The 14,784-nt window shown below is 35.3% G+C and overlaps 1 protein-coding gene across 1 annotated transcript; it reads right to left on the reverse strand.

The window, feature by feature from the left end:
- Positions 1-1,114: 1,114 nt before the first annotated feature.
- On the reverse strand, positions 1,115-1,608 carry LOC137406978 (uncharacterized; the record flags this gene model as incomplete). The annotated part of the gene is made up of 2 exons (XM_068093577.1): positions 1,435-1,608; positions 1,115-1,393 (listed from the first exon to the last, which is right to left on the reverse strand). Coding segments are annotated over exons 1-2 (453 nt in total), but the record flags the coding sequence as incomplete, so codon positions are not given.
- Between the last annotated feature and the right edge of the window lie 13,176 nt (positions 1,609-14,784).

A 14,784-nucleotide genomic window follows, 5' to 3' on the forward strand; every position in this document is an offset into this window, starting at 1 on the left:
CACCGTATCCACCGTATCCACCGTATCCACCGTATCCACCGTATCCACCGTATCCACCGTATCCACCGTATCCACCGTATCCACCGTATCCACCGTATCCACCGTATCCACCGTATCCACCGTATCCACCGTATCCACCGTATCCACCGTATCCACCGTATCCACCGTATCCACCGTATCCACCGTATCCACCGTATCCACCGTATCCACCGTATCCACCGTATCCACCGTATCCACCGTATCCACCGTATCCACCGTATCCACCGTATCCACCGTATCCACCGTATCCACCGTATCCACCGTATCCACCGTATCCACCGTATCCACCGTATCCACCGTATCCACCGTATCCACCGTATCCACCGTATCCACCGTATCCACCGTATCCACCGTATCCACCGTATCCACCGTATCCACCGTATCCACCGTATCCACCGTATCCACCGTATCCACCGTATCCACCGTATCCACCGTATCCACCGTATCCACCGTATCCACCGTATCCACCGTATCCACCGTATCCACCGTATCCACCGTATCCACCGTATCCACCGTATCCACCGTATCCACCGTATCCACCGTATCCACCGTATCCACCGTATCCACCGTATCCACCGTATCCACCGTATCCACCGTATCCACCGTATCCACCGTATCCACCGTATCCACCGTATCCACCGTATCCACCGTATCCACCGTATCCACCGTATCCACCGTATCCACCGTATCCACCGTATCCACCGTATCCACCGTATCCACCGTATCCACCGTATCCACCGTATCCACCGTATCCACCGTATCCACCGTATCCACCGTATCCACCGTATCCACCGTATCCACCGTATCCACCGTATCCACCGTATCCACCGTATCCACCGTATCCACCGTATCCACCGTATCCACCGTATCCACCGTATCCACCGTATCCACCGTATCCACCGTATCCACCGTATCCACCGTATCCACCGTATCCACCGTATCCACCGTATCCACCGTATCCACCGTATCCACCGTATCCACCGTATCCACCGTATCCACCGTATCCACCGTATCCACCGTATCCACCGTATCCACCGTATCCACCGTATCCACCGTATCCACCGTATCCACCGTATCCACCGTATCCACCGTATCCACCGTATCCACCGTATCCACCGTATCCACCGTATCCACCGTATCCACCGTATCCACCGTATCCACCGTATCCACCGTATCCACCGTATCCACCGTATCCACCGTATCCACCGTATCCACCGTATCCACCGTATCCACCGTATCCACCGTATCCACCGTATCCACCGTATCCACCGTATCCACCGTATCCACCGTATCCACCGTATCCACCGTATCCACCGTATCCACCGTATCCACCGTATCCACCGTATCCACCGTATCCACCGTATCCACCGTATCCACCGTATCCACCGTATCCACCGTATCCACCGTATCCACCGTATCCACCGTATCCACCGTATCCACCATATCTACCACATTTGCTATATCTACCATATCCGCCATATCTACCATATCTACCATATCTACCATATCTGCCATATCCAACATATCCAACATATCTACCATATCTACCATATCTACCATATCTACCATATCTACCATACCTAACATATCTACCCTATCCACTATATTCACTACATCTACCATATTCACTGTATTTACTGTATCCAACATATCTACCATATCCACCTTATCCACCATTATATTGAAACAACTTTACTAATTCATTCGTAAGTACAAGTTAGGTGCATACCAAGTACTGGCACATATAATAAAATAACCTGTTCAACCTCCAAGAGTTGTTTCTAGTCTTATCGCACCCGTAGACGCATACCCTTACTCATAACCTGGTAAAGCTATATTCACCTTATCCACCATATTCACTACATCTACCATATCCACTGAATTTACTGTATCCAACATATCTACCATATTCACCATTTCCACAATTTCTACTATTTCCTATAGATCTCAAGTGATCTAACGGCTGAAAAATCTCTGCAAGCAAGGCAAGCAAAATAAGCAATATATATTTGTGATAGCAAATCAAACTGCTAATAAAAGACCATCAGAGTATTAAATTGATGATTTATCTCCTAAATATGTCAAATGGTTATAAAAAATTGATGATTGGTTCTTCAGAAGTTACCTGAAAGTCCAATTATGTTACATACTTTTATAATCATTATATTTCAATCATCAGCAACATTTTTGATGCTACAAAAACATAAAAATAAAATAACACTAGCTACGCAAGCTCCAAGATGAGGCATGAGGTGACAATTCTTTTTGCAAGATACTCACTTATGTTAGTGTTTTGAGAATGAATGCAAAACATGGGCCTTTCATTTAGTTGCTCTTTTCAAAAATTTTTCCATCCTAGTCATAAATCTGGGTTGTAATAGTTGTCACCCAACATGGCAGGGTGTTATTACAACAGGTCAAAGATTCCGCAAATACAAAAAAAACATCTGTGGCATATTCATACATCTCACATTAACTTACAAGCAGCGGTTATACAATTACAACATTTGCCTTGCGCGTTCATCTTGTAGAGTAAACTAGCCAGAAATTTGTTTTTCCCGCTAATAAGGCATTTGAAAAGTTTTCCAAAAAAATTAGCCATTCTTTGATGCCCTATGTTTAAAATCTGTCAAAGCATGGGGGCAGCTGCGCTTTAGTATTAGCCTGCTGACTTGTGATGAGTAAATCAGTGGTTTGAGACACACAAAGACCATTGGTGGTGGTAAAAAGGGTGACCAGCCACAAATGCTTCTTTGCCAAATCTCATTAGCGATTGGCTACAGTAAGTCCTATAATCGGAGAAAGACTACACCTAATAGGAAAAGCCCAAAAAAGAAGTCTATTATTTAAAATGAAGTCAAAAAACTAAATGTTTTGTTTAAAAGCATTTTCTTATTTTTAGTTCACCCCAATCCTAACTACACAAAATGTTCTTTGTTCCAAGCTTCAGTATAGTGCTCGCTAGCTGTTATTTTTAGCAGTTCTCTATGTTGCTATTATATTCAGTCAAAAATCAAAAACAACACAATTTCATAATTTTTGTTATTGTAAAAAAATTAATTTTTTTCTCTTAAGCAAGTGGTGCGTAGTTATTACACTAATGCTGCTCAATACGGCTAATTATTATTATAGGTAAGCACTGCTGTACCTGGCGTTCCTATATTTAGTTGCATATTAAAATTATATCGTCTTTTCCTTTACATTATTAAGCCAACAAAGCTGGCCATAATAGCAACTACTATCTGGAGTCTAGAATGTAATGCTGATATGACTTTTGACTTTGGAACTTTAAAAAATTACTAGCAGTAAAAAACCAAGTTTGTTGTTTAGACAACTAGAAGGGAAAGAGAAAGTTGCTTAATGGTTTTATATTTTTGCATGGTTCAATGTATTGAAAATGGCTGCAACTTTAAACTATTAAAAACACGAAAGTTTAAAAGTACAATTATTATTAAAATCATTAATAAAAATACACAACACAAATACTGCAAATTAAATAACAGCAATTAATATTGCTTTTTGGAATCTTTCAGTTTTTGCAAAGAAACACTCACGAAATGCACCATCTTCGTGTCATGGAAGTGCCTTCGTAACCAACCGCGTCACATTTATGCTTGCATATAAGTCTTGCTTTTCTGCTGCTTCATATGCAAACAAATACCTCGACACAAGGCATCACATGATCATCACTCTGCTACAGCTCTATGCAACATAATAAACTGCTGGTTGGCTCAGCATAGCACTTGGGCACCGGCACACCACTTATTATTGCTACACTATCACTATATGGTATCGCTACATGGTATCGCTACACTATCGCTGTGTGGTATCGCTACACTATCGCTATATGTTATCGATACACTATCGCTATATGGTATCGATACACTATTGCTATATGGTAATGTAGTAATTATGAATCAGTGAGTCGTTTTTCTTGTCAGATGATATACTTTCAACCATGTAAAGGGAAGTGATATCAAGGTTGGCCTCACCTCAGATTCACAAATGTCACCAGGCATAACATAGACTACAAACAGATTGATCCCAACTCCTGGTGGTCTAAAGCTAACAATACAATTTGTTCAGAAACGGCCACAAAAATGGCCAATGCGATTAACTATGTGAGAGAGAAGAAGGGAGGGAGAAGGAGAGAAAGAGAGAAAGAGAGAAAGAGAGAAAGAGAGAAAGAGAGAGAGAGAAGGAGAGAGAGGTAGAGAGAGGGAAAGAAAGGAGGAGAGAAGGAAGAGAGATAGAGAAAGAAAGAAAGAAAAAGAGGGAGAAGGAGAAAGAGGTACTTATGTCGACACAGTTTGGTGCTCACCTTTCCAGAAACCATATGTTATATTGAGTTTAAAACTGGTGGCTTTAGCCATTTACGTTGCTTTTTTTTTATCTAAAGATTACAAAGCAAAGCATGGTGTTGAGAACTTAAGATTTACATGTAGAACATGAATTGTCATTTTTATTCAGGATCTTATAATGTTCTGTGATAAAACATGGAGAGAAATTCTAAAAATAACTTGATCTAACAGCATGAACAATGCCGCATGTATGTAATTCCAGAAACTGCCAGAAGGTCTTTCTGATGTTCACCAACAGTGTAGACAGTCCCTAAAATATACATGTATAGCTGTGCTTCCCGGCATTGCCCGGGTTTTAAAAATCAGCTTATCAACAATGATAAGTAATGAGAGTTGCCTGCTACTTGCAATCAGCCTGGCACATTGCCAATGAAAGACTTGAGTAAGCTTACTAATGAGAGCTATTCGTCTAAGTGGCATTACACAACCACCCTGCGTAGTACGCAAAGCCGTTGGGTATTTGCTCCCATATAACAACATATATCAGCTGTCTAACAAATCAATCTCTGTGGCCTAGTTGGTACGGTGCTGGACTTATGAACAGGATGTGTGAGATCAATTCTTTGTTCAGCTTTTTGTCTTTTGGCCAAATTGACTAGAATGACTAGTCGAGCCGAATGTATACTATGGGTGGGTGCTGAATTGAAGCACTTTAAATATCACTTTAAAAGTGTAAATTTGGGAAATTGCAGTGAGAAAAGGAAGTTAACAAAAGAGCTACACTCGCCTGCAGACATGTCTGTTATTCGCACTAATAAACGCTGCATGGCATGGGAGGGGGGTGACAGGCAAGCGTATTGAGATACCCAAACTTAAACAAAGCACTATACGATAAGGCTGACATATTATTTATGTTGCTATGCTACTTCTTAGCCACAAGTATGTACACAAACATGCCACAAGTATGTACGTATAACTTTTCATTGAAATTAATAATCATCAACGAAACAATGTTTTTCGTTACCAAAACAAAAAAGAAAAGACAGATATCATAAGTAATTTGAATAAAAAGGTTCTGAAAGTTGGTAATCTAATAGTATTGTTGAGGGGTCAAAAAATCAATTATAGTAACAAGAAGTTCCTGCCACAAGTAATGTAGTACATTTTGAGGTCAATGTCAAACTTCAAATCTGAAGGTTTTTTAAAAATATGTTGCAGAGTAAAATGTTATGATTATGAAAATACGTTTATGTAGAATGAGTGCTTGTTAAAACTAGTGATGCTGACTTAAAATGTAACTGCCTCGATGTCAGAATGTTGGTAGATCGGCTCTTTGATGATGCAATTATTATTGGGTGTGGAAATATGTGCTTATCTCTGACTATCAGCAGATGGCTTCTCGCATCATATTTCTTAAAAGACTTAGTTTGCAGATGATATCAGTATGAAAATAAAATACCTTTCCTACAAGTTTCCCTAAGCTTTGTACAGGCTTATACTATATACTTATACCTTTATGCATCTGAGGCCCTTTCATGTTTTGCAAGTTCATTTCGGTGGGTTTGTTCTTTCTTAAAACGCAAATTGTCAGAATTTGTATGCAAGTACATGAATGTGTGAACTTGGTAGGTGTGATAGCAATGAAGATGCAGTTCATACGAGCACATGCACATGTGTGGTCAAAGTTTAGTTTGTTAGTCAATTTAAACCATCATAGATTAAATTGCTTTCATATTCATGAGGTTCTATGAAGGACAGAGGCATGTTCTCTGAATTTTAGAAACAAGCTAATACTTAGAAATTGTCTTCTCAATGATAAAAATATCATGAATTAAATATCTTTGCGTAACACCTACATGTATTTGTTGAGACATTTAACCTGCTCATAGGCAGTTACTTATGACCACAAATGTAAGAAAGTGTAGCAAAACACTAGTAATAATTTTACTGATGATATTAATAATATTGATATACTGATGATATTAATAATATTGATATACTGATAATAATATTATATGAAGGGACAAAATAGACAAGACTAGTTCAAACTAGTAAACATCTCGCTGTAAGATGAGAGGTAATTAATATCCAAGATTAGTAGCAGATTAGCTTAATAAATTTTAATTTACTGCCCCCATCTTGTTGATGAGTTTTATCATTCAACCTGTTGTTCAAATCTAGCGCATTTGTAAATATTTTTTTTAATAGCTGTGTAAAATTTTGCTACACAAATCAAATATGAAAATATAAATAGCAAAGACTCATCAGATACGTTTCTGCGTTTGTATTTATGGTTGAGGTACTGCCAACTCAAATATAATCTTAGAAGAGTTACTTAACCCTTTGAACCTTGACGGTAGGTGATCCAGCATGGTGTAGTTTGAGTCACGAATTGTGATGGTAGGTATACTGGCATTCACATGGCTCTGTTTAAAAACGTTGTTTCCAAGTAACGGCACAAACCTATCAAGCTAATGTTTACTTAGTGTGTTAGACTGGAAATTTTTGCTTTAACTTTTACCTTTTACAAATATATTTTATCAGTTTCCTTTGTTATTCTGGAAACTGTAGTGTTGCAAAAAAATTGGATTCAACTCATTTGTTGGTATGCGATAGAAGAAGGTCATGCAAAATGAAGAATTATGTGTTACTAGCTATAACTATTAGCTATTACTAGTTATAACTATTAGCTATTACTAGTTATAACTATTAGCTATTACTAGCTATAACTATTAGCTATTAGTAGCTATAACTATTAGCTATTACTAGTTATAACTATTAGCTATTACTAGTTATAACTATTAGCTATTACTAGCTATAACTATTAGCTATTAGTAGCTATAACTATCAGCTATTACTAGCTATAACTTTCTATAACTTTGTGGATGATTTTATGTTTGGAAGCAATGATGATCAGAGTGCATTTGAATAAAATAGTATGAATTTAGTAGAGACTATAAAAACAGTAAAAACTAATTTTTCTGATTTGGTGGCATTTGCTGTGCGCTGTTGATCTAGTTTGTCCAGTGTTTCACTAAATATCATTTGATTATGAGCATATTCGAATTTTTTTTACTGACAAATTGTCCCGGGATATTGAGACACATTGATCAAAAAAGTCGAGGTTCAAGGGGTTAAGGACCGTTTCGTTTCATCAATTGTACAAAGTAGTTGAACAATCTGTCAAAAGGTGAAATACATTAGCATGATTTAAATCGTAAGTGGATTAAAAATTTGACACCAAAGTTAGAAAGGCTTGCAATAGAAAATGTTGTTAAGTTTGTCTAAAATATAAAAGTATGTTTTAGATGTGACTGGAAAGGATATACTGTCAAACATCAACTTATGATCATCTCTACCTTTAAATGTTTTGACATAAATCGAAACAAAATTTATTTTGATATAAGTAATCATTTTAATTGGCAACATGTGCAACTGGTTAAACATTACAATTGGCAACATGTGCAACTGGTTAAACATTACAATTGGCAACATGTGCAACTGGTTAAACATTTTAGTTGGCAACATGTGCAGCTGGTTAAACATTTTAATTGGCAACATGTGCAACTGGTTGAACATTTTAATTGGCAACATGTGCAGCTGGTTAAACATTTTAATTGGCAACATGTGCAACTGGTTGAACATTTTAATTGGCAACATGTGCAACTGGTTAAACATTTTAATTGGCAACATGTGCAGCTGGTTAAACATTTTAATTGGCAACATGTGCAACTGGTTAAACATTTTAATTGGCAACATGTGCAGCTGGTTAAACATTTTAATTGGCAACATGTGCAACTGGTTAAACATTTTAATTGGCAACATGTGCAACTGGTTGAACATTTTAATTGGCAACATGTGCAACTGGTTAAACATTTTAATTGGCAACATGTGCAGCTGGTTAAACATTTTAATTGGCAACATGTGCAACTGGTTAAACATTTTAATTGGCAACATGTGCAGCTGGTTAAACATTTTAATTGGCAACATGTGCAACTGGTTAAACATTTTAATTGGCAACATGTGCAGCTGGTTAAACATTTTAATTGGCAACATGTGCAACTGGTTAAACATTTTAATTGGCAACATGTGCAGCTGGTTAAACATTTTAATTGGCAACATGTGCAGCTGGTTAAACATTTTAATTGGCAACATGTGCAACTGGTTAAACATTTTAATTGGCAACATGTGCAACTGGTTAAACATTTTAATTGGCAACATGTGCAACTGGTTAAACATTTTAATTGGCAACATGTGCAACTGGTTAAACATTTTAATTGGCAACATGTGCAACTGGTTAAACATTTTAATTGGCAACATGTGCAACTGGTTAAACATTTTAATTGGCAACATGTGCAACTGGTTAAACATTTTAATTGGCAACATGTGCAACTGGTTAAACATTTTAATTGGCAACATGTGCAACTGGTTAAACATTTTAATTGGCAACATGTGCAGCTGGTTAAACATTTAAATTGGCAACATGTGCAACTGGTTAAACATTTTAATTGGCAACATGTGCAGCTGGTTAAACATTTTAATTGGCAACATGTGCAACTGGTTAAACATTTTAATTGGCAACATGTGCAACTGGTTAAACATTACAATTTTAAGTAAAAGTTCAAGAGTTGATACAAAATTTAAATGGAATTTAAATGGAATTTAAATGGAATGGTAGAAATAATTAAACAATATATAAGGTAAGTGATTTTATACCATGTCTCAAATAACTTATAGTAAGTTATGACAATTCAGCTTTCACTTACTCTCCTTTCAAGCTTTCACTTTGCTAAACCTGCATTTCTATTCGTTTGTCTCAAAGTAGCCAATAAGCACTAAGTAAAAAATAAGTAGCCAATAAGCACCAAATGAACAATAAGTAGCCAATAAGCACTAAGTAAACAATAAGTAGCCATTAAGCACCAAGTAAACAATAACTAGCCAATAAGCACTAAGTAAACAATAAGTAGCCATTAAGCACCAAGTAAACAATAACTAGCCAATAAGCACTAAGTAAACAATAAGTAGCCATTAAGCACCAAGTAAACAATAACTAGCCCATAAGCACTAAGTAAACAATAAGTAGCCAATAAGCACTAAGTAAAAAATAAGTAGCCATTAAGCACCAAGTAAACAATAACTAGCCAATAAGCACTAAGTAAACAATAAGTAGCCATTAAGCACTAAGTAGACAATAAGTAGCCAATAAGCACAATCAGATAGTCTGCAGGTGGGTTTTTAATAAGAAGGTTTTCAGGAGCCAGACAGAGTTTTGAAACCAAATGTTTTAGCAACCTGGTGGAAGGCACATAGGATATGCTTGTGAAGTTTGGATACAATCAGTCAAAAAATGGGAAAACGCATAGCGTTTACAAAGAAAAACACACAGAAAAACACACAGACAAAAGCATGAACAAAGAGAGGTTTATTAATATAGATTACATTGTTAAAATAACTTCACATATATTTGATGTTTAGTTTTTTTACAGTTAGTGTATATAAAATTCAATTGCTTTAATTTCATGTGCAATTATTTTGAAAAATGCAAATGAGTTATAAATAAGTCAATGCATTCATTTGCTGATATTTGCTCCAATACACAACACAATACAGAACACAATACACAACAGACAACACAATACACAACAGACGACACAATGCACAATACAATACACAATACAATACGCAACACAATACACAACACAATACACAACGGCTTTGGTGTTACAAGCGAATACCAAAAGGAATTATCTTTTATGTTGAGGTTCGGCTCTGCAGAACACTGCAATTTGCAAATATGCCATCTGTGTAACCTTTCACGTCTGTGTGATCTTCCACAGCTACAAATATTGTTCGTGTGAGGAATCCCAACATCTGAAAAGGCTGTTATAGACAAACAACCGAGAAACTTTATTACTAAATGCTTGTTTGATGTAACATGAAGTTGTTCAAGTAATAAGATAAACTAGCAAAAGCATTTCATTATAATATGGTTTGAATTTTTTGCTAAATCTTTTTAAAAACATATCATGACAAGCAAATAGTGAAACCAAACAAATGGTTTGTCATTGGCAAGTTCTATGTTATACTAAAAGCAGCATTAAGAAAGCATCAGTATTGATGTTATGAAAATACTCTATGTGAGGTCTAAAAACTAATAAAATGATTTGGACAACTTGAAGATAATGTTATTTTGTAAAGAGCAGTTCATTAGTACATCAGGCAAGAATATTTATACATACAAATGTATCTATTACAAATCAATTCCTTGATGTTTCGATGGCAACTTAAAACAGGGTTCTAATATAGATGAGGAGGCATAAGAATAGACTGTAGGACCAAGTGTTTATAGATGCAGCAGATTTAGGTGGAATCCCTGTCAGAGAAGATTCTGTCGTTAAATTGGCTTTGGCTGGAGCAAGTGAAGGGGTCAGATTCTGTTTAGTAGCCACACTTATTTTATTTAAAGCTGACCCAGCAGCCACAACTGTTCTATTAGTTTGTGCATCAGAGACTGTGATGAGCAAGTGAACACCTACAAATGTAAGAAGTAAACACATGAGCCCTATTAGTCTGCCCTCCATTTAATCAAGGAAATATTCAGACATTCAATATTTTATTCAAAATAACTCGGAGCTAAATTCTAGAATGACATTCGCCAGAAGTAATAAAATACTTCATAGAGCTTCTTATCCACCAGGTGTGTATCTAATACATTCATATTACCTTTAAGGTTTTGTAACTGATTTTATAAGGATTTAGACGGTTCCTATGACATTTGCTCTTTAAAATATTTGCTATTTTAGAAAATAAATCATAGCTTTAAATAAATATAACATTAGAATTAAAAAGATTATGCCCAAATCAAGCATCCAGCTTAGTTTTAAGTAACTATAGTAGACATTCCTATTGAGTACATGTTAATTACTTACAAAAAATATTCAGTAAGAGCCAGAACTGGATAGTCACGAAACCTCTCATGTCTGTGGCTGAGAAAGAAATGATTGATGAAGGTGGTCGATGAAGGAAAGATGGTCTGTGGTCAATGAAGGAAAGAATATCTAAGATGATTCTACGAATTTCTTATATAGTTAGTTATGTCAATAGTTACCAAGGCGTAGTCAACGCATAAGCGAATATTAAACACTAACATAAGTTATCTGAATTCAACAGGGATTAAATTAGTTTGTTCGTTGTCAATGTTACCGTCTATACATTTCATAATGTTATCAGCGTTCATGACGAGTCTGTTTGAATGTGTTTGCTTGCTGATAGCTAGAATCAAGGAGAAGTAATATAGCTGTCAGTCATTGTGTACTTAAGCCATTTATTAGAAGATAGTTGAGTTTATGACAGAGAAAAACAGGAAGATATAATCTGATACTCAAATTAATGACTGCTGTAGCCATTGAGATTAATTCTACTCCTAGTAACACAGATTATGGCTTTTGCATAGATACATCTTAGTTACTGTTGCCTCAGAATAGTTGGTAATAATCACGCTTTTAAATATTCATGAAATATTATAAATTGTTAAGTATTCTAACAAAACTTCAATGGTTGTTGTCTTTTTGCTTTTATTTGGTTGGATAAAGTATACAGAACAGTGAGAAAGAGAAAAGAAGAAGGTACAATGAGGACTCACATAAGCAGTAGCATAGTTAGTTTATTTAGCTGAAAAACCCATACAGCGACTATTCGAGTGAATCAAGGAGGTGTTGCTTGAGGTGTTGCTTGAGGTGTTGCTTGAGGTGTTGCTTGAGGTTGATTTGAAATGATGAAAATTGCTTATTTGTATGATGTTAGCTATCAAAGAGTTAAAATACTGCCAATACAGGAAATGTGACCCTATGCAGAAGAGAAAGGTAGAAGTGGTAGAGCCCTCAAGGAATGGCATGTGTTATATGTGACTAGTGGAATAGTGATTTTAAAGGTCTTTTGTTTGATCCAAACGCCAAGTGATGTTTCTGTGCCAATGAATTTTGTCAGTTTTTTGGAAAAGGACAAAAGATTATATTCAAAATGATTTAATTTTTAGATATGGGTTAACAAAAAATGCTGTTTTCCAAGGCTTTGAAGGTACGCATCAAGTTTTAAGTTTTAAAATATTTTATTAGTATGAAGAGATATTTTTGTTTCTTGAGATTTTGTTTGCTGTTTCAGGTGATGAGATTGCTAGAAGGTTTTTAAATTAATATTCGCAAAACTCGATTGCTGTTAAAATGCTAAAAGAAAAATACTTCTCCAAAAAATATGTCAGTAAAAGCACTACCCGTTTGTACCTCTTGCTATGACATTATTGGAGTTGTAGTCTTATGTGTCCTTATTGTCTTTTATTTTGTACTCTCTCATAATAAAACTTCAAATATTTCCTTAGATGTTTCAAATAGTTTAAAGATAGGTTGGTTAAAAATTATCTCGTTGTTTTTATCTAAACGCTGTGTAAACATTCAAGTACCCGGTGCTGATGAGTTCGTATATTAGTCAGTTATGAATGATGAGAAGTATATTAGTCAGTTATGAATGATGAGAAGTATATTAGTCAGTTATAAATGATGAGAAGTATATTAGTCAGTTATGAATGATGAGAAGTATATTAGTCAGTTATGAATGATGAGAAGTATATTAGTCAGTTATGAATGATGAGAAGTATATTAGTCAGTTATGAATGATGAGAAGTATATTAGTCAGTTATGAATGATGAGAAGTATATTAGTCATTTATAAATGATGAGAAGTGTATTAGTCAGTTATGAATGATGAGTTCATATATTAGTCAGTTATGAATGATGAGAAGTATATTAGTCAGTTATGAATGATGAGAAGTATATTAGTCAGTTATGAATGATGAGAAGTATATTAGTCAGTTATGAATGATGAGTTCATATATTAGTCAGTTATGAATGATGAGAAGTATATTAGTCAGTTATGAATGATGAGTTCATATATTAGTCAGTTATGAATGATGAGAAGTATATTAGTCAGTTATGAATGATGAGAAGTATATTAGTCAGTTATGAATGATGAGAAGTATATTAGTCAGTTATGAATGATGAGAAGTGTATTAGTCAGTTATGAATGATGAGAAGTATATTAGTCAGTTATGAATGATGAGAAGTATATTAGTCAGTTATGAATGATGAGTTCGTATATTAGTCAGTTATAAATGATGAGAAGTATATTAGTCAGTTATGAATGATGAGAAGTATATTAGTCAGTTATGAATGATGAGAAGTATATTAGTCAGTTATGAATGATGAGAAGTATATTAGTCAGTTATAAATGATGAGAAGTATATTAGTCAGTTATGAATGATGAGAAGTATATTAGTCAGTTATGAATGATGAGAAGTATGGACATGTCTTTTTCTTCTGAGCATTTTAACTGAGATCAAGTTTTGCCAATTTTAATCTTGAACAATCCTGGCAATCAGATGACTTAAAACCATCTGATTCTTTAAAGATATTTACCATAGCATATGTCAACACACTAAAGATATCTACCATAGCATATGTCAACACACTAAAGATATCTACCATGGCATATGTCAACACACTAAAGATATCTACCATAGCATATGTCAACACACTAAAGATATCTACCATAGCAGGTGTCAACACACTAAAGATATCTACCATAGCATATGTCATCACACTAAAGATATCCACCATAGCATATGTCAACACACTAAAGTTATCTACCATAGCATATGTCAACACACTAAAGATATCTACCATAGCATATGTCAACACACTAAAGATATCTACCATAGCAGGTGTCAACACACTAAAGGTATCTACCATAGCATATGTCAACACACTAAAGATATCTACCATAGCATATGTCAACACACTAAAGATATCTACCATAGCATATGTCAACACACTAAAGATATCTACCATAGCAGGTGTCAACACACTAAAGATATCTACCATAGCATATGTCAACACACTAAAGATATCTACCATAGCATATGTCAACACACTAAAGATATCTACCATAGCATATGTCAACACACTAAAGATATCTACCATAACAGGTGTCAACACACTAAAGATATCTACCATAGCATATGTCAACACACTAAAGATATCTACCATAGCATATGTTAACACTTTAAAGATATCTGCCATAGCATATGTCAACACACTAAAGATATCTACCATAGCATTTGTCAACACACTAAAGATATCTACCATAGAAGGTGTTAACAGTCTAAAAATATCTATTATAGAAAATGTTACCACTTTAAAGATATCTATCTTAGAAGGCGTTAAAACTCTGCAGATATCTATTTTAAAAGATTTTAACACTTTAAATATATCTATTATAGAAAATGTTAACACTTTAAAGATATCTATCATGGCAGGTGTTAACACTCTAAATATATCTACCATAGAAGGTGTTAACACTTTAAAGATATCTATCATAGAAGATGTTAACAC

Source organism: Watersipora subatra, chromosome 10, assembly GCF_963576615.1.
Source record: "Watersipora subatra chromosome 10, tzWatSuba1.1, whole genome shotgun sequence".
Classification (NCBI taxonomy): domain Eukaryota; kingdom Metazoa; phylum Bryozoa; class Gymnolaemata; order Cheilostomatida; family Watersiporidae; genus Watersipora; species Watersipora subatra.